At 39.7% G+C, this 19,181-nt stretch overlaps 1 protein-coding gene across 1 annotated transcript; it reads left to right on the forward strand.

The window, feature by feature from the left end:
- Nucleotides 1-17,513: 17,513 nt before the first annotated feature.
- Nucleotides 17,514-18,824, forward strand: LOC142431997 (olfactory receptor 7A5-like). Its single transcript, XM_075537035.1, has one exon. It carries the CDS (start codon nt 17,515-17,517, stop codon nt 18,433-18,435), a length of 921 nt encoding a protein of 306 aa, XP_075393150.1. The 5' UTR covers nt 17,514; the 3' UTR covers nt 18,436-18,824.
- Nucleotides 18,825-19,181: the final 357 nt, after the last annotated feature.

A 19,181-nucleotide genomic window follows, 5' to 3' on the forward strand; every position in this document is an offset into this window, starting at 1 on the left:
CAGTTTTTCTCTCCATAACTGAATCAACCTCTAGAGTAGAGAGTAAGTTATGAAAAAGAGGGCTGAAAATTGTGAAGATCTAAATCATACATTCCTCAGCGTGCTCATTTGCTTTATAATCCCAATTCCATCTGCTTTCTTTTTATTCATAATATTTCCTGTATATTTATTTCAAAGTTGTTGATTTGTCTCAAAATCCTCTCATTAACAGGCAGTTCTTTTAAGTCGACTGCAGATTGAAACATGAAACATCCTCAAGTGCTAATCACAGAATATACCTGTCTACAGTTATCCCATGGGAACAGCATTATTATTGTTCTCAAACCTGATAATGTTGAGATATAAATTTTCAAATGCCTACTTTGGTAGCCTGTTTCTTATGATCAGTTCTGGTATGAGTTATTTGACCTTCTAGATTGTTTTCTTTTTTATTTTTTTTTCATTACTCTACTCCCCTATTCAATCATTCAATCATGGCTGCCACAGGCAGGCAGGCAGGCAGAAAGCGCAAGGACATCTTCTCTTGCATCTGTAGGAAACATTAAGAGCAGACAGTAACTGCTCCAGGTCTGTCAAATAGATGCTCGATTATTTTCTTTAACATGAATTATTTTTGAGAATTTTGATCGTAAATTATAGAAGCATGGTTTTGAGAGTTTGTTTGTGTCAATTGAATGGTCAGTGTTCTCAGTGATTTGGCAGTTAAGATCTGGTCATCCCTCAAGGTGTTCTGCAACTCAGTGTCATCACTGCCAGTGTCGGATCTGCTATTAACACTCAATTAGCTTTAAGAAGTAACCTCTTCACTCAGGTCACAGCCCTGATATAGTTACAAGGACATTTCTTTGGGGGTGTAGCCCAATTCTAATACAAGTGGATGCTGTGAGAAAATGTGTTTCCCTTTTTATGTGCCGTATAATTGCATCTGTCTTGCTGAGTTCTTATTCTTTGGACTTGAACCAATGGCATGCCATATTGTCTGGCAATACCGAGAGCTATTGGCAGTCTGTCATCTGACCCAGTAGTCCTGTATTTGTTCTCTTTGTCAGTCTCAGAAACCCACTAAAGCAAATATAACCTGTTCAATAGGGTCATTATGAGTCATATTTCATTTAATGACAATGACTTTGGTTTTGTTCTTGATGTTGATTTGCCTTATCTGTACACAGTGCTTCTGTCAAAGCTATCATTCATAGACTTACAGAATGCCTTACACACAAAGCATTGCCTCAAATCAAAATATTCACTTTACAGAAAATGAAGTAGCATGATGGGCTCATGACCCTGGAATACACTGGTCTTACCATGTTCTCCTGTATCCTGAAGTAGTTGACTTTATGGAACAATTGGTTGGCCTTCTGAAAACTCAATCACAGTGCCAATAAGGTGGCAATACGTGCAGGATTGGAGCAATGTCCTCCAGGAGGCTGTATATGCTGTGACCAATGTTCAATATGTGGTTCCAATGCTCCAATAGCCAAGACTCACAGGTCTAGAAACCAAGGGGTGGAAACGGGAATGGCACCACTCACTACAACCTCTCGTGACTCACTTGTACCTCTCCTGGCCATTCTTGATCTTTAAAAAAGTAAGAACTCTTCCTCCCCCCAACTACCATGATCCGAATTCTACGTTGCATGGCTGGATAGGGCAGAGGTTGTACACTGGTGCATATGGGGGCTGGAGGCCCAGGGAATCCAGGGTGGATGATACCTTCAGGACCAGGGGTGAGATGGGCGATGCTGGGAGAGTAGTGGGCGAGTGGGTTGGAAAGGGGGAACTTATTACAGGGGTCCATGTGTGACCTCCTCACTGGGAGAGGGACGGCAGAGAAGGTGGGGGAGGGAGAATCCGGATAGGGCAAGATATGACAAAATAACGATGTATAAATTACCAAGGGCACATTGGGAGGGGGGAGCAGGGAGGGAGGGGAAAAAAAAGAGGACCTGATGCAAAGGGCTTAAGTGGAGAGCGAATGCTTTGAGAATGATTGGGGTGAGTCATGTATGGATGTGCTTTATACAATTGATGTATGTATATGTATGGATTGTGATAAGAATTGTATGAGTCCCTAATAAAATGTAAAAAAAAAAAAAGTAAGGACTGTCCTGAATGGTTAGGTCACACCATCATCAGTGTGATTCCATCTTTCTGGTGACTTTTGGTTCCTTGACCAAAATATTTTTATTCTAAGGTGACCTGAAGGTTGTGACTGTTCTTTGTGTGCATTTCCAGTCTGGTCATTAATTAATTTGATGAGACATTTTTCTGAGAGGAAAGGCAGCAAAAGAGACAGGTTAGGGAACAGCAAATGATCCAAAATTGGCAGCAAAAATGGCGTAGGAGGCCTGGTAGGGCTTGAGCAAGGGTAATGTAACAAAGAGAAAATGCTGAAACCCAAATGAAGACTGAGCAGATAGTCGGACAGGAGGAAAGTAAAAGGAAATAGAGGAAAGAGCGAGGGGGTAAAGAGCATTCCTAGAGGTCTAAATATAGGCATGTACATATGTAAGTATAGTTATTTATGAGAATGAGGAAACAAAACTATGTGCATATATTTATACGTTTAGTAATAAGGTACCAGATGGACATTGGGCCTCCACTCAAGTAGTCACTCAATGCAAAAGCACTTTGTTCTATTAAACAGGCATTCCATGATGCTCACCTTCCCAACACGATTGGTGAAGACAAATGGGTGCATAAGCAAATGTGGTGAAGAAAGTGGATGGTGCCCGGCTATCAAAAATATAGTGTCTAGGGTCTTAAAGGCTTGAAGATAATCAAGCGGACATCTTGCTGAGAAGCAGCCAAGCCCACACGGATGCAGCACACCAGCCTGTGTAATAAGAAGGTGTTGAAGGCATCAGGTTTCAGGCATCAAAGAAGGAAAAATCTCGTCATTGTGTGCTCTCCTTCCGGATATGATTGCTGAGGACTAATGGGAGCATAAGCAAGTGTGGGGAAGAAAGCTGATGTTGTCCAGCTATCAAAAGATATAGCATCTGGTGTTTTAAAGGTTTGAGGGTAAACAAGCAGCCATCCAGCACAGAAGCATGTAGCCCCACATGGAAGAAGCACACCAGCCTGTGTGATCACAAGGCATTGAAGGGATCATGTAGCAGGCCTCAAAGATGCAAAACAAACAAACAAACAAACAAAAATCATATCAATGGGAACAAGGGGAGGGCAGAGTGGAGGCCCAAAGCCCATCAGTAGTCAATTGGATACCCCAGTTAGAATGTCCACAAGGAAGGGAAGAGCAAGTCAGGTGCAGTATAGCACCCACTGAATACACCATGTTCCTCTAGTTCCTTAATGTTTCCTACACCCCTACTACCATGACCCCAATTCCATCTTACAAATCTGGCTAGACCAGAACATATATACTAGTACAAATAAGAGCTCACAACACAGGGAATCCTGAACACATAAACTCCCCAGGACCAATAAGGGGAGCAGTGACATCAGGAGGGTAAAGGGGGTAGGGAAAGAAATGGAGAACTGATCACAATGATAGACATATGGCTCCCATCCCAGGGAGACGGACAGAAGAAAAGTGGGTAAAATTAGATAGCAGTCGGTGCAAGAAAAGGGAAAAAAATTATGCATTATGAAGGAGACATGAAGACACATGGGGTGCAGTGAATGAGAAGCTGACGCCAGAGGCTCAAGTAGAAAGAAAATGTTTTGGAAAAGATGATGACAACATATGTACAGGTGTGTTTGACAAAATGGATATATGTGTGGAATGTGATAAGAGCTGTAAGAGCCCCTAATAAAATAAAATAAAATAAAAACTTAAAGAATATTGCTTACACGGTGCTAAACATATATTTCATAATATTGTCATAGAACAGAATATATCATATATGGCAATGTGATAAGAATATGATATACTACACATAATTCACTAATATGAACCCTGGTGTCATAATGATTATGCATTGGACTGGTATCTGAAAGGCCAGTAGTTCAAAACCACCCCCAGTCACTCTGTAGGGGAAGAAAGAGGCTTGCTAATCTTGCAAACAGTTGAACTATCAGAACCCTATTTTAGGGTTCCTATGAATCGGCTTCAACTCAATGTCAGTGAATTTGGGTTTTGGTTTGTAATACATTACTATAAACAAATAATTATATTATGGGTTACAAAGATATGTTGCTAATTTAAATCAGATTCATATTCTGAGCCCCAGATTTCTACATTATGAATAGAAAGTACTGAGAGTTCTGTATGCATTGTGTGAAAGATCCAATCTACATGAAAGTATTGGGAGAGGTGAGCACAATCCATTGAAACAAGTTGCCAAAAGATGGGGAGTGCTTTTGGTCCAAAGAACAGGATGTGGGAAAGAGTGAATGTTGGGCAAAATCTTCATTCATGAATAAATATATTATTTTAAGTTTCCAGAAAGCAAACAACAAAAAGATTTAAAACTGTCAATGTTAGAATCTTGATTACAAACTGATGTTAAGCAAATAAGAAGAAAAAGATGTTTGTTTTGACTGAGATAATTGGTTATTATTTGTCTTGGGATTAACATGCATTGACTTACCAGTCTCGCCAGAAAATGGCCTGTCTTTTTAGAAGCTACATGTATAAATAGTAACAATGATGAGATAATCCCTTCTTAATTTTTCATTTTGAATTATGTAAGGGTTTATGTTTCAGATCATCAGTTTTGTATTCAACACCTTCACTTATCAGACCTCTGGATAGCTGGTCTTGTCATCTTTTCCCTCGCCTAGTTTTTTGTTCTTCTTCCTCCTGTAGGATATTGTCTTCCCCTTCACCCAAGTGAGCATCAGTCTCCCTTACAGCAGCCTGCTTTCCCTTCCCTACGTCTCCTTCCTACCCCTGGTGTGGTAGGTTTCTGATGCCAACACTGCACCTGTAAGAAGACATGATGGAGTTCAGCCTGTCAATCAGGTCAGTCTGATGACCTGCCTTAGAGGCTCTATGGAGATAAATAACTCTCTGAAGGCCTCTCTCTCTCTCTCTCTCTCTCTCTCTGTCTGTCTCTCTCTGTCTCTCAAGCCCCCCTCTGCTTTTACGCCCTTGGTTTTCCTGCTTGTTGGCCACCCTCAGAGGGGCTGGGGTCCTGCCATGTTTCAACAGAAACATGCAACTTTGCACCCAGCTTGTGATCTCCCTGCGTTATGCATCATTGAATGATGAGGGTAAAGAGGGAGTAATGGGCTAGTATGGGACTAATGGATTGAGTTGGACTGGGCTGAAATGTCTCTGGGGGTTCTTACAGCTCTTATCATGATCCATGCATACATCCATTGTGTCAAGCATATTTTTATATATATTATAACGACTATTTTCAAAGCATTTGCTTTCCACTTGAGGCCTTGATATCAGCTCCTCATTGTCCCACTACCTGTCCCTCCCTCCCTCATGGGCCCTTGATAATTCATAAATTGATAAATCCCACCACCATCACCAGTTTTACACCAACCGCTGTCTCCCTTCACCCACTTTTCTGTTCCCATCCCTCTTGGAAAGGGTCATATGTAGATCGTTGAGATCAATTTCCCATTTCTCCCTCCACCTTCCCCTTACCCTCTGAGTATTTCTATTCTCCTTATTGGTTCTGAGGAGTTCATCTGTCCTGGATTCCCTATGTTGTGAGCTCTAATCTGCAGCAGTGTACATTCTCTGGTCCAGTCAGATTTGTAAGGTAGAGTTGAAGTCATGATAATGCCAAGGAGGAAGCATTAAAGAAGTAGAGGAAAGTTGTATGTTTCATAAGTGCTATATTGCACAGTGAATGATTGGTGTATTCCTTTGGACCCTTCTGTAAGGGAATGTCCAGTTATCTATAGATGGGCTTTGGGTCTTTGCTCCGCACCCCACCCCACCCTCATTCACATCGATAGAATTTTTTTGTTCTGGATCTTTGATGCCTGATACCTCTTACCATTAACACCTCATGATCACACAGGTTGGTGTAATGTTTCCATGTGGACTTGTTGCTTCTCAGCTAGATGGCCACTTGTTTTTCTGCAAGACTTTAAGACCCCAGATGCTATATATTTTGATAGCGGGCACCGTCAGTTTTCTTCATCACATTTCCTTTTGCACCCATTTATCTTCAGCGATCATGTAGGGAAGGCGAGCATCAAAGAATGCCAGGTTATCAGAACAAAGTGTTCTTGCATTGAGGGTGTACTTGAGTCAAGGTCCAATGTTCATCTGCTACCTTAATAGATCTATTACCCTATTGCTATATATAACTATATCTACATATGCACATGCCTGTATTTAGACCTCTATATATGTCCTTTGCCTCTTAGTTCTTTCCTCTATTTCCTTTACTTTCCTGTTGTCCTACAATCATGTTCAGCCTTCATTTGGGTTTCAGTTTTCCTCACCATTACATTGCCCACCTCCCCTTCTTCTGCGTCCATCCAGAACTATGAACACCCAGAACCACCAGAAATGGGGTGGGGTAGTTAGTTATAATTAGCATGTTCATGTTTCTTGTCAATGCTCACCAAAGGGTTCTCTGCAGAGAGAGGAGGATTTTCATAAGACAGTGCATAAGATGACCTATTCTGGGAAGATAGCCTTCTGCTCTCCCCAGTGACTGATATCATTACCCAATGGGTTCATGAAAAAGGTGGCTATGGTGGTAGGTATGAAGGTTTTGTTTCGACATTGCCACTGATGAGTGTCAAATCTCTCAGCGGCAGAGACCAACACTTAAGCTGAAATGTGAGACCACTTTTCTAGGTTGATTACAAAGAACCATCTCCCTAATGGAAAGGAAACAATTTTGTTCTTATTGGAATAAGCATTTATGAGCCCTGGTTATCGTGATTGTCAAGATAGGCTGCTTACCGCAAGGACAGCCCTTTGAAGCCACAAGTGGCTCTGAAAGATGAAATTTTCCTCCACATAAGCAAATATAACCTGTTCAATAGGGTCATTATGAGTCATATTTAATTTAATGACAATGAGTTTGGTTTTGTTCTTGATATTGATTTGCCTTCTCTGTGCACAGTGCTTCTGCCAGAGCTGTCATTCATAGACTTACAGAATGCCTTACACACAGAACATTGCTTCAAATCAAAATATTCACTTTCCAGGAAATGAAGTAGTATGATGAGTGTTGCTCCTGGAATACACTGGTCTTACTAGGTTCTCCCATATCCTGAAGTAGCTGGCTTTATGGAACAGTGGGCTGGCCTGCTGAAAACTCAATCACAATGCCAGTAGGTGGCAATACTTGCCGGATTGGAACAATGGTCTCCAGGAGGCTGTATATGCTACAACCAATGTTCACCATGTGGTTCCAATGCTCCAATAGCCAAGACTCACAGGTTTAGGAACTAAGGGGTGGAAACGTGAGTGGCACCACTCACTGCTATTTCTAGTGACCCACCTCTACCTCTCCTGGCCATTCTTGATTAGCAGAAAGTAAGAACTCTCTTTAAGGGTTAGTTCAGAGACACTGATACCACCATCAGTAGTGTGATTGCATCTCTCTGGTGACTTTTGGTTCCTTGACCAAAAAACTTTAATTCCAAGATGACTTGAAAGTTGTGACTGTCCTTTCTGTGCATGTTCGGTCTGGTCATTCCTTGAATTGATGAGATATTTTTTCTGAGAAGAAAGGCATCAAAAGAGACAGGTTATAAGGCAGGAAAATACAGATTAATAGTGGTCACTATATGATTTTATATACATATTTATAATATATAATTTTTTGTTCTGGGTCTTTTGTGATCACACAGATGTATATTATAACATACAATATATCTATTATGTTGTAATATATGTTGTAAATATATATATATATTACAACAAATGGTAACAACTTATATCCTAAAGGAAGTTTGCAAAAGCTGTGCAAAAGACTACATTTCACAGGGTATGTAGGTTGTGAAGTGATTTACCCACATGTTGCTATAATTCTTGAGAGCTTGCCATCTGGAATTTCAAATACTAGCAATGTCACTCATGGTGAACAGATAGGATTCAGAGGGCTTTCATAGGAAGATAGATGAGGAAGAAGAATGAAATGATCTTTATATCTGATTAAAAAATGTAAGCCTTAAGTGGCAATATGGAAGGATTCTAAGAATAAAATATTGAACAATACAGGAAGTAGCAGAATAAGACAGAAAAAATAAACAGGGTCACGTTACAAAATGAATTAGGCAATGTTCAGCTACTTCAGGGCTAACACATGATCAAGAACAGCTGGGATTGAAGGAAAAAGTCAAATCTGCTCCAAAGAAGAGAATTGGTGAAAAATAAGACTCCAAGAATTGATGGAATCTTAATTAAAATATTTCAACAAACCAATGCAGCCCTGCAGACTCTCACACACCTAAAACAAATTGGAAGACAGATACCAGACCAACTGGCTTGCAGATCCTTGTACCAAGTCAAAAGGAAAGTGAACCCAACACAATCTGGAACTGATCAAATATTGTCATTCATATCACAAACAAGTAAAATTTTGCTAAAGATAATTAAAACTGGTAATGCAGAGTATGACAGGTGACCAAAAACCAATAAAGGCCACAACAGTCAGAGGAAAATAGGTCAAATTCTCAAAAAACATCAACAAATACATATCTGGGTAATACAGTCTGCATTGATAATTACTTTACTATGAATGTTCTGCAGAAACTTTTGAGAGTAGTGAGGTGCAGCATTCTGCAAAAGAGAGATTGGAGAAGATGAAGGACATGCAAATGTGGAGGTGGGGGTCAGTAATAAAGAACAGGATGAAGAAAAGTTTCCCTTTGAACGTGACCAGACATTGAAAAGAACAGCCCAACTGTTCCTCAAAGGGGGTTTTCTGTGTGGTAGTAACATAACCTGGTGTCAATTTGAGACTATTCAGAATGAAGGGTGGAGTTTAGTCTGTCAATCAGGCCACAACTTGATATCCTCATTTGGAGGCGTGACAAAGATAAATAGCTCACTGGCGGTCAGACACCCTCTCTGCTTCGTATTCCTGATGATAAGCTACATGGAGCTGCTCTGATGGAGCCAGAGCCCTGGAGCTGGAGGAACCATCTGGAGACCCACACCAGCACTGAGATGCTTCCACTGACACAGGATGCACAAGACTTTCCATCCATAAGCCTGTGATCTTCCTAAATTGAGCATCATTGCATGACTGCATTAGTGTAAAGAGGAATTTGTGGACTAGGATCAACGTGTGGGATAATATCACACTTGGTCTTGATCCAGATTGGCCTGGGAGGTTTTCTCAATGTACCATTGCTCTTTGATATAAAATTCTCTCTTATACACATATGAGTGTCTATGAATTTGTTTCCCTAGTCTACCTGGACTAACATTATAGTACCTTGGGAGTGGGGTACTGGAGAAACAAATCATAAAGATGGAGAGTGGATGCTTCCTTGACCTCTGCCTCATGGAAGTTTTTCTTTGGCTAGCCAGAGGTCAGATAAGGCCATGGAGTTTACTGTGTTGTTTTCTGGAAAGAATATTAGAATTTAAAGTTTTGATTTCTAGAAATTGCCTTTGGTTAATCCTGTCTGAAAAGGTGAGAATGATTGTGAAGAAAGTAAATTGTGAGCTCAAGTGACAAAATCGCCTCTTGAATTTCTCTGAGACCCAGCTGCTAAGTGAAAATGATTCACTGAGGTTAAAAATGGATGCCAGAATGTCCTACCCTGACTTGAAGCAATGCAGACAGAGATTTGAAGATCATATGGGATAAGTTAAGATAAGGACAGAATTTGATTGTTTTAAGATTGAGTTTAGGATCTGGCTCTAGTAGAGGTATACTACTTTATTCTGCCTATTGTTATAATGATTGATAGAAATGATTTGAGGGATGTAAGAATAGAGAGTTTGGAAGAATACTGGCCTTCAGCCATTAAATTGAAATTCAAATGGTTTTAGGACAAGACTGTAAAGCAGGTTCTAAAAGGATAAGCCCCACCCAGTGTCTTGAGCATTCCAGATATTCAAGGGTGAAGAGTTTTACCCAAGGGACTGTTGACAAATTAGGGGGATGGGGAGGAACTCTGCCTTTCTGTATTTCAAAGTAGTGTTTGCGTCTAAGGCTGGAATAATTTGGAACATGGAAGGAGCTCTCCACTGTAGGACTGGACTGTTAAAGGGAGCCTGTGGACAGGATGAAATGCTTGCTAGGTGTACAGCTGGATCCACTTGTTGAATGCAAGTGAGAGAAATGTAGCAATAAAGATGGGTTGAGTCTTGCAAATGACACCCATGGACCTGGTTCATAGGAACTAGAGGAGAAAATGAGAGCAGGTTGACTGGTCTAAAGTCCATGTCCTATCATAAGAGGGATAGGGTTGTTACAAATTTGTGATGGGCCCATGTTCTAAAAGCAAGGCAGCCAATGGGGCATCCTGGTGAGGCTAAATGAGGCAGCCCACATTGAGTTGACCTGAACCCAACACGATGAAGAGAAGATGATTGAGCCTGTGAACTGGTGCATATTGGGGCTGACTTTATGGATGGCCTGTTCAGATTTGACTTTGCTATGGATGCAGAGGTTACAAGGTTCCAACATGAATGCAGAGTCTTCACATCAAAGATTAGGATCCCCCTTATAGAAAAGACACAATTTTGTTCTTACTGGAATAATCATTTGTGAGCCTGGTTGTGTAGTGAGTTCCAAGATGGGCTGCTAATTAAAAGGTTAAACCTTTGCACCCACAAGTGGCTCTGAAAGATGAAACTTTACTCATCTAACATGTAGCAGTCTCAGAAACCCACAGAAGCAATAATAACACCCTTAGTGTTCACCACACTGCAGTGATCAGGCATGTCTCCAACAGTACGGAAGTGGAATCTATTCCTGTCTAGGTAGAAATCTAAATTGTGTCATCTTTTCTCTTCATTTTTTGTGACCTATAGATGTGTAGAGACTTTTTGATATGATTTGAGTCTATAATACATGACCGGCAAGGATGACTTCCTTTTTATACAAGAATTATAGCCAATTAATCACAATGAATGATGTGGTAAAAATACAGTGGTTAGACAGTGTGGAGACAGTGGTTAGACAGTATGTGGTCAGAAATATTCATAAAATTCTGATGCCTCAGTGAATTGTGTCCAGCTGTATTCTTTAGCCCTCCAGAGAAGGAAATGGACCCACAGCACAGTCATTGCGGGTTACCCTGTGTGCTAGAGACACCAACATAGAAAGGACAGCCTCTTGGGAAGAAGGAGTTCGATGGGATAAAAGTTGAACCTGGAGCTGCAAGTTGTCTCCCCAGGGTCAAAGTGGCACAAGTTTGCCGTTTGTTTTTCTCTGAGATCTGGAGGAGTAAATTTCCGAAGGACTACTTCCTTAATGAGGCTCATGGGAATTTCCCCGCTAAAGCCACAGGACTGTAAATACTTCACCTCTCCACACTCATGGAATTGACAGTTTCAAGTGGTGAGGAAACTCAGTTTCATTTTCCAGAGCCCTCACGAGTATTTACATCCTCATGCCCTTTCTGCAGACAGGACTTTTCTCTTTAGCAGCAGCATGAGGAAGATGCAGCGCTGTTGAACAGAGACTCTTCCACGAAAACCCCTGGATGACCTGCAGCAGCCTCACAGGTGCTGGGACGGGGTGTGAGTGCGGGACCTCACTATGCTAGCCATGGGGATAGCAACTGCACTAACCTATACACAGCCATGTTAATTATATAATGTCCTGCTAAGTTAAAGTCCCAGGTCAGGAGGATGACTGTGGTTACACTAAATGTATTCTTTCGCTATTCTTTGTTCTTGGTGTTGACTCATTCTTACAACTTCTTTCTCTTTTTTTAACTTTTAAAAACAGTTTTATTAGTACTTCATCCACATGTTATACAATTCTTTGATTCAATCATATCCAAAAGAGCTTTCAAAGTGTCACCATATTCAATTCTAGAATATTTTCTTCTTCCAGGTAGTCATTGTTATTAAAGTAACTTTTGTCTAATTGCGGCAAAAATATGCACACCAGAACATTCCCCAATTCCAAAACCTCTACTTGCACTATTCAACGTCGTTAATTATTCTCTTCACATTGTACAGTCAACTTCTTTCTTTCAACAGCGCTTATCCCAATTTCACCACATCTTTCTCCCATGTTGTTAGATGTATCTATGCATCCTCACTCAACTATTTTGCTCATCCAGCAGCTCGTGAAAGATTTATTTCACACCAAATTATACTCTGGAACAAAGAAATGGGTAAACATTGCTCCTTCTTTCAGTAATCATGCAGTTTTTATAGGGTAACAGGCATGTAAAAAAATAAATGCCGTATCTTAAGATGGTTCAACAATCCTGGTGAAGTGAGTCATATCACTGCCTCTGCTGTGGGATTAGTGAAGACTTCACAGAGAAGCTCTTAATCATATTGATCTTTTAGGAGGTGGCAACAGAGCAGCAATATTGGGATTATTATTAGAGCTGTCATTTATGCTTAGTAAATGATATGAAATAGTTCATATCTGATGATGATTGAAGACCAGGAATGAAAAGTGGTGGGTGAGTGTGGCCAAGTGGGCAGCAGTGAGACAACAGAAAGCCATATTCTTACCACAGGACTGACATTCTGAAAGTTGTGGGGAGTGGGTACAGAGACTGTGGCAGAGGGTGTGTGCAGTCAGGCTCACGCTGTGGAGAAATCGTCCTGGTCAATGCAAGCAACCCAGTCTTGCTGCTGCCAAATCCATGCAGAGAGAAGAGGTGGAAATAGCACAGGAGAAGTGAGGGATGCGTCATGTGTCACGGGTTGCAATATAATTCACCCTTTAAACCACTTAGTAAGTGAGGCACGCTTGACATTTTAAATTAGGTATTTTATTTAATTCCTTATCTCCTCTCTGAAACTGTTGTCACAAGTTTAATTTATGGGATGATAAAGACATAAGATGCCACAGTGACTTTGCTTGTCTAACGCATGTAAAGATGTCTGGGTGAAGCTTGTTTTCAAGGGGTTTTCATTTAACTCATGTCTCTTAGTTGACCGAATTTTCTTTTTTGAACACATTCATATTTACAGAAAACATGAAACTACAGTAAGGTAGTTCTCTTCGGCCTCATCTGTAGTTCCCTGTTATTAATATCTTCCATGAAAAGTCCCACGTTGCATTTATGGGTCACGATCTGCTTAGACTCCTCTGGCTGATAAACACTTCTTGATTTTGAGGATCATGTTAGTGTGGAGGCAAACTGGTCAAACATTTTAGAGACTGTCTTTCAGTTGGCTTTTGCCTAATGCTTGTCACGTGCTTCAATTTATTACAGGATTTCTTTATGTTTTTATGAACCACGAGTTATGTGTCTTATTCACCTATCCATTTAACAACAGCTTTAAATTTACTTGTGTTTTGATTGTGATTGTGTTGAATGAACATACACATCAAGTTGTGAAGGATTTATGTCTTCAGAATAATTAGGGTCCTTCCAATCCATGAACAGTGAATGTCTTTATTGTTCTTTTAGAAGTATTTTGTAGCTTAGATTCTATCAACTTTGGTAGACTTTTGTTAGACTAATTTCTATGTATTATTATTATTATTTTCAAAATGCTTTCTTTGATTGTTGATATGTGGAGAACAATTAACTGTTGTATACTTTTATAGTTGTTTCTTTGGGATTTCTTTGTAGACAATGATTACTTCTGTGAACAGAGTGCTTTTTTTCTACCTTCCCAATCTATATACCTTCCTATGTTTAATTTTTTGCTGTTGTTCTCACTAGGGCACCCAGAACACTATCAATGTTGTTATCCTTAAGTGTGTCATGAACTATACTGGAAATTGTTTAATTTTTCAACATTGAGCATGAATGATCCGTATTTGCACATTTTAATAGATGTTCTTTATGAATATATGGAAGTTTGTGGAAAAAAATTAAATCACAAATAATTATTTTAATTTTTACCAAATGCTTATTTTGCTTCAGTTGATATGATATGATTATTTTTATGTAGCTAATATAAGATATTACATAATCTGAATTTCAAATCTTGAATCAGTCTTGAATTCCTCAACCAAGTCCTACTATTTACAGTGTACAATTATTTTCATATGATATTTGGTTTGATTTTCTAGTATTTTTCTGAGGATATTTGTATTCATGAGTGGTGTTGACCTGCAGTTTTGCTACAATTTCGTATGTGATTATGATATGACATCAATGCTAACTTCATAGAGTAAGTTGGGAAATGTTCCCTAAGCTTATTTTTTGGAAATGATTATACATAATTAGTTTCATTACTGTCTTAAAAGTTGATAGAATCCACTAGCATATCTCTAATATGTTAAACAATTATTGCCTCCCAAACACATTGAATTTTGAAAAGAAAATAGTTGAAAATTTCCTTTGTATTCTCTGGCATTTTTTCCTATAGATATTTCAATCATTTACTGATGTTTGAACAGTATCTTTATAATGTAATCATAGAAATCCTTTAATGTCTTAAAGTTTGAAATATTTATCTAGCTATATTATTATTCTTGGAACTGGGGTATTTAGAAATAGGAATTGAAGACTGCTATCTTCTTTACTGTGATTTTTTCATATTTTTAATAATCTCTTGCCTTCTCTTTTTGTCTGCACCATTTTCTCTCTCAGTAGACTAGCTTTCTTTCTCTCTTTATTACATGGTAGAATATCAATACAAAGGATCTCTGCAACAGGGCTGACTGGTCCTTGATATTCCCATGACCATGACTGTCCCCACAGAATCCCTGAATTATGCAACTGAGTTCCCAGGGGAGTGCAAAATGTATGGGTTCATTTGGAGAGTGTTTTTTCTGCTGGATCAGCTCAGCCTGAGGTGTAGGATTCAACATTAAAGTTGAAAGTGGAGGGGGCAGGAGAAGATATGACTGAAGAGACAACTATCGATCAAATATCTTAAGCAAACATCTTAAGTTGTTTTCTATAATCAGAACATGCAAATGTTATGCCAAACAGGAGAGAGAGTTCATTTCATGGAAAGCTGAATTATGTATCATGTAGCTATCTTTTATTAGTATATACAAATAACATCAAATAACATAATGTAGTTAGTTGACACCAAGTTCGTTCCAGCTCATGGCAGACGCGTGCGTGCAGAGCAGAACTGCTCTCTAAGGTTTCAGGGCGTGGACTTTTAGGAAGCTAGCGGGTAGGCTTTTCTCTGAGGCTCCTCTGATTCGGCTGCTACTGGCAATGTTTCTGGTACCAATCAAGTGCTTCACCATTTGTCCCACTAGGGACTCCGAATAATATAATAATGTAATACCAAGTAATCTTAATTCAGTAACATCCACTGTATTGTGACGTGGTGTGATGCAATATTACATCTAAGAATACTCATTGAACTCTGAGCTCCATGTCATGGTGTCTTCCGTGGCATCATGATCATCACACCCCCTTGTTTTTTCTCTACCCCTAACTGTACACTCAATCCAGCTTCTGTTTCACTCATTCATACCGCCCTCCTTGTTATTGCCAGAGCATGTGAGCATATGCTTGTACCAAGGACTTTGCACTACTTATATCTTTGGCTAAAATGTTTTCACATTTTTTGACTAGCATCCTAAATACCTTCTGATTTCTGTTGAGAGCCTCCTTATTAAAGATGACTGTACAACGAAGCAGAGCCCTGGTGCACTAGTGCTCATGGGCTGGTCTGAGGTCTGCATGGTCAGCAGCTGGAAACCGGCAGCAGCTCCGTGGGTGTAAGACAGGGCTTCCCATTTCCTTAAGCAGTTTCAGTTTCAGAAACTGGCAGGAGGATCGCTGTGAGTCAGCATTGATTCAAGGCAGTGGGTTTTGTTCTATAACGAAGCTTTTCCATTCCTTGGTATGGCTTTTTGTTGTTGTTGTGACTCCTAGCTACATGAATAAGACAATAGGAAAGTCTGCCCAATCCTGCACCATGGACACAATTGTTATGTTCAAGGACATATTATTGCAGCCACTGTATCCATCCATCTCATCGAGGGTCTTCAACTTTTGTTGCTACTTCTCTACTTTTCTTTATTTCATCAAGACAATAATTATAAATCATTTACTTATCATTAATAGTCTACTGGCCCCCTGGTGGCACAATGGTTACCCTTTGTACTGCTAAGTCAAGTTCAGCCCATGAAAATCACCATCCTCTCTTCTGGAGAAAGGCTGGGTTTATAACTCCTGTAGAGCGAGTCTTGGAAACCCACAGGGGCAGTTCCAGCTTGCCTCACAGCATCGATATGAGTTGGCATCAAGTTTTTGTGAGTGTGAGAGTAAGAGATTCACCCTCCACCACATATATATATATCCTAAGAACATATGAGGGTATAAATATATAATTTTTTATGAATTAGATGGTTTACAAATCAAGTCATAGTTATGCATTCAGTAATTCATAAACGTTCTCATTCAACTCATCTCTTACAATCCCACTTCATCCCTATATTTCCTGTGTCCATTTCCTCATTATTATATTTCTGATCTTTGTTCTTGAGGAATTGCTGCCCTGTTGATCTTAAATATTTAATTATTATGGCTGGATGTGCATTGAGTTCTAGACTGGAAGGATAAGGGCTCTATAGTCTTTGGGTTTCCACTAGTCTCTCTTGGCCAGTATGCCTGGTGTCTTGCATGATTTTGAGTTCTGTTCTGCAAACTCCCCCCCACCTGCAACCCATTCTATGTAAGATCTTCTAACCTGAACTTGCTCAGAGCAGATTATATTTGTAGCGCAGCACCATCTAGTTCTTCAGATCCACAGCTATGGAGACTGAGGCTGGCAGGCTCCATCAGTCTGTTTACCTCATTCTTTTCATGTGTCTTTCAATGTACATCTTTCTTCTTGATGAGGAAATGTCAGTAGGTTCAACTCAGCTGACTTACTCATTAGCTTTGAAGTACTGCAGTTACTCCTCATCACATGAGGGCAATGGTTTACAATTTTATTGCAGTTTTCAGTGATTCCAGAAGATTTGGCGCTGACACCAAGGGCTCAAGTAGAAAGGAAATGTTTTCAGAATGATGAAGGCAACAAATGTACGAATGTCCGTGACACACATCGATGGATGGATGGTTGGATGGATGAATGGATGGATAGATGTTTGGACTGTGATAAGAGTTGTATGAGCCCCATATAAAATGATTTTTAGAAAAAGATAATGATGATGGCAACAAATGTACTTGACACATAGATGGATGTATGCATTGTCATAAGAGCTATATGAGCCCCTCAAAAAAGATTAAAAAAATAACACTTGGCAAACAATAATTAGTTGAACAGTTGTTGAATGAAGAAAACAAAGTTTCATGGAAGATGTTGAATTTATTCGCTGTTTAAAAAAAAGATGTGATTAGGAGAAAGGAAAGATAGACAGGTGCTATCAAACGATTAAGCAATCAGGACTTGTGATATTCTCAACCTAATATTATATTGGAAATTATTTACATGCTAAAATAGAATATACAGCATATCTATTAAAACCGGTGTTAAATTCTTATATCTAAGTTTGCATTGCTCTTTTCTTTTCCAATAGTTTCTTCAGCTACATGGAACCAAGAAACCACACGCATTTTCAACATTTCATCCTTTTGGGGCTCTCAGAAGAGGCAGAGCTGCAGCCCCTCCTCTTTGGACTGTTCCTCTCCATGTACCTGGTCACCTTCACTGGGAACCTGCTCATCATCCTGGCCATCGCCACAGACTCCCACCTCCATACACCCATGTACTTCTTCCTCTCCAACCTCTCCTTTGCTGACATTTGTTCCACCTCCACCACTGTCCCAAAGATGCTGTTGAACATCCACATGCAGACCAAAGTAATTACATATGAAGACTGCATCACCCAGATATATTTTTTCCTGCTTTTTACAGGATTGGATCACTTCTTATTGACAGTGATGGCCTATGACCGGTTTGTGGCCATCTGTCGCCCACTGCACTACACGGTCATCATGAACCCAAGATTCTGTGGTCTCCTGCTTCTGGCCTGCTGGTTATTGAGTGTACTGCAGGCTTTATTACATGGGTTAATGGTTTTGCGTTTGTCGTTTTGTGCAGAGTTGGAAATCTCCCATTTTTTCTGTGAACTTAACCAGTTAGTACAACTTGCTTGCTCTGACACATTCCTCAATACCTTAGTAATATATTTTGCTTCTGGGGTTCTGGGAGTTATTCCACTCACTGCGATCCTTTTCTCTTACACAAAGATTGTGTCCTCCATTTTGAAAATTTCATCAGCTGTGGGCAAATATAAAGCCTTTTCCACTTGTGGATCTCACCTCTCCATGGTTTCCTTGTTTTATGGTACCACTTTTGGGGTTTATCTCAGTTCTGCTGCTAATCAAAATTCCAGGTCCAGTGCAATCACCTCAGTGATGTACACTGTAGTCACACCCATGCTGAATCCCTTTATCTACACTCTTAGAAACAAGGACATAAAACAGGCCCTAGGGAAATTTTGTGGTTGAAACTTATTGTGTGCACAGCAGACATAATCTCTAGATTAGAGAGCTACTGATGAGAAAGAGAGCTGAAAATTTAGAAGATCCAAATCATACTTTCCTCAGTGCACACATCTGCTTTATACTCCCAATTTATTCTGCTTTGTTTATATATATAATACACCAATGTTTCCTGTATATTTCTTTCAAAGGCATTCATTTTTATAAAAATCCTCTCCTCAACAGACAATTCTTTTAGAGCAACTGCAGATTAAAACATGAAACATTCTCAAGTGCTAATCATAGAATATACCTGTTTGCAATTATCCCATGGGAACAACATTATTATTGTTCTAAAACCTTGAAACTGTTGAGATATAAATTTTCAAATTCCTATTTGGATTGCTTGTTTTAAAGGATCAATCCTGGTATGAAATATTTGCTCTTTTGATTATTTTCTTTAAAGTAAAGTCATGTTGAGAATTTTGATTTGGAATTTATAAGCATGTTTTGAGAGTTGGTTTGTATCAATCGAATGTTCAGTATTCTCAGTGAGTTGGCAGGTATGGCCTGGCCATCCGTCATGGTGTTCTGTAACATAATGTCATCAATGCCAGCGTGAGGGCTGCTATTAACAGTCAATGAGCCATGTGATGATGAGTGTGGATTGCAACCTCTTCACTCAGTTCATAGCGCTGATCCAGTTGCAAGGACATTCGTCGGGGTGTAGCCCAATCCTCATACAAGTGGATGTTGTGAGAAATGTGTTTGCT

Source organism: Tenrec ecaudatus, chromosome 1, assembly GCF_050624435.1.
Source record: "Tenrec ecaudatus isolate mTenEca1 chromosome 1, mTenEca1.hap1, whole genome shotgun sequence".
NCBI lineage: Eukaryota > Metazoa > Chordata > Mammalia > Afrosoricida > Tenrecidae > Tenrec > Tenrec ecaudatus.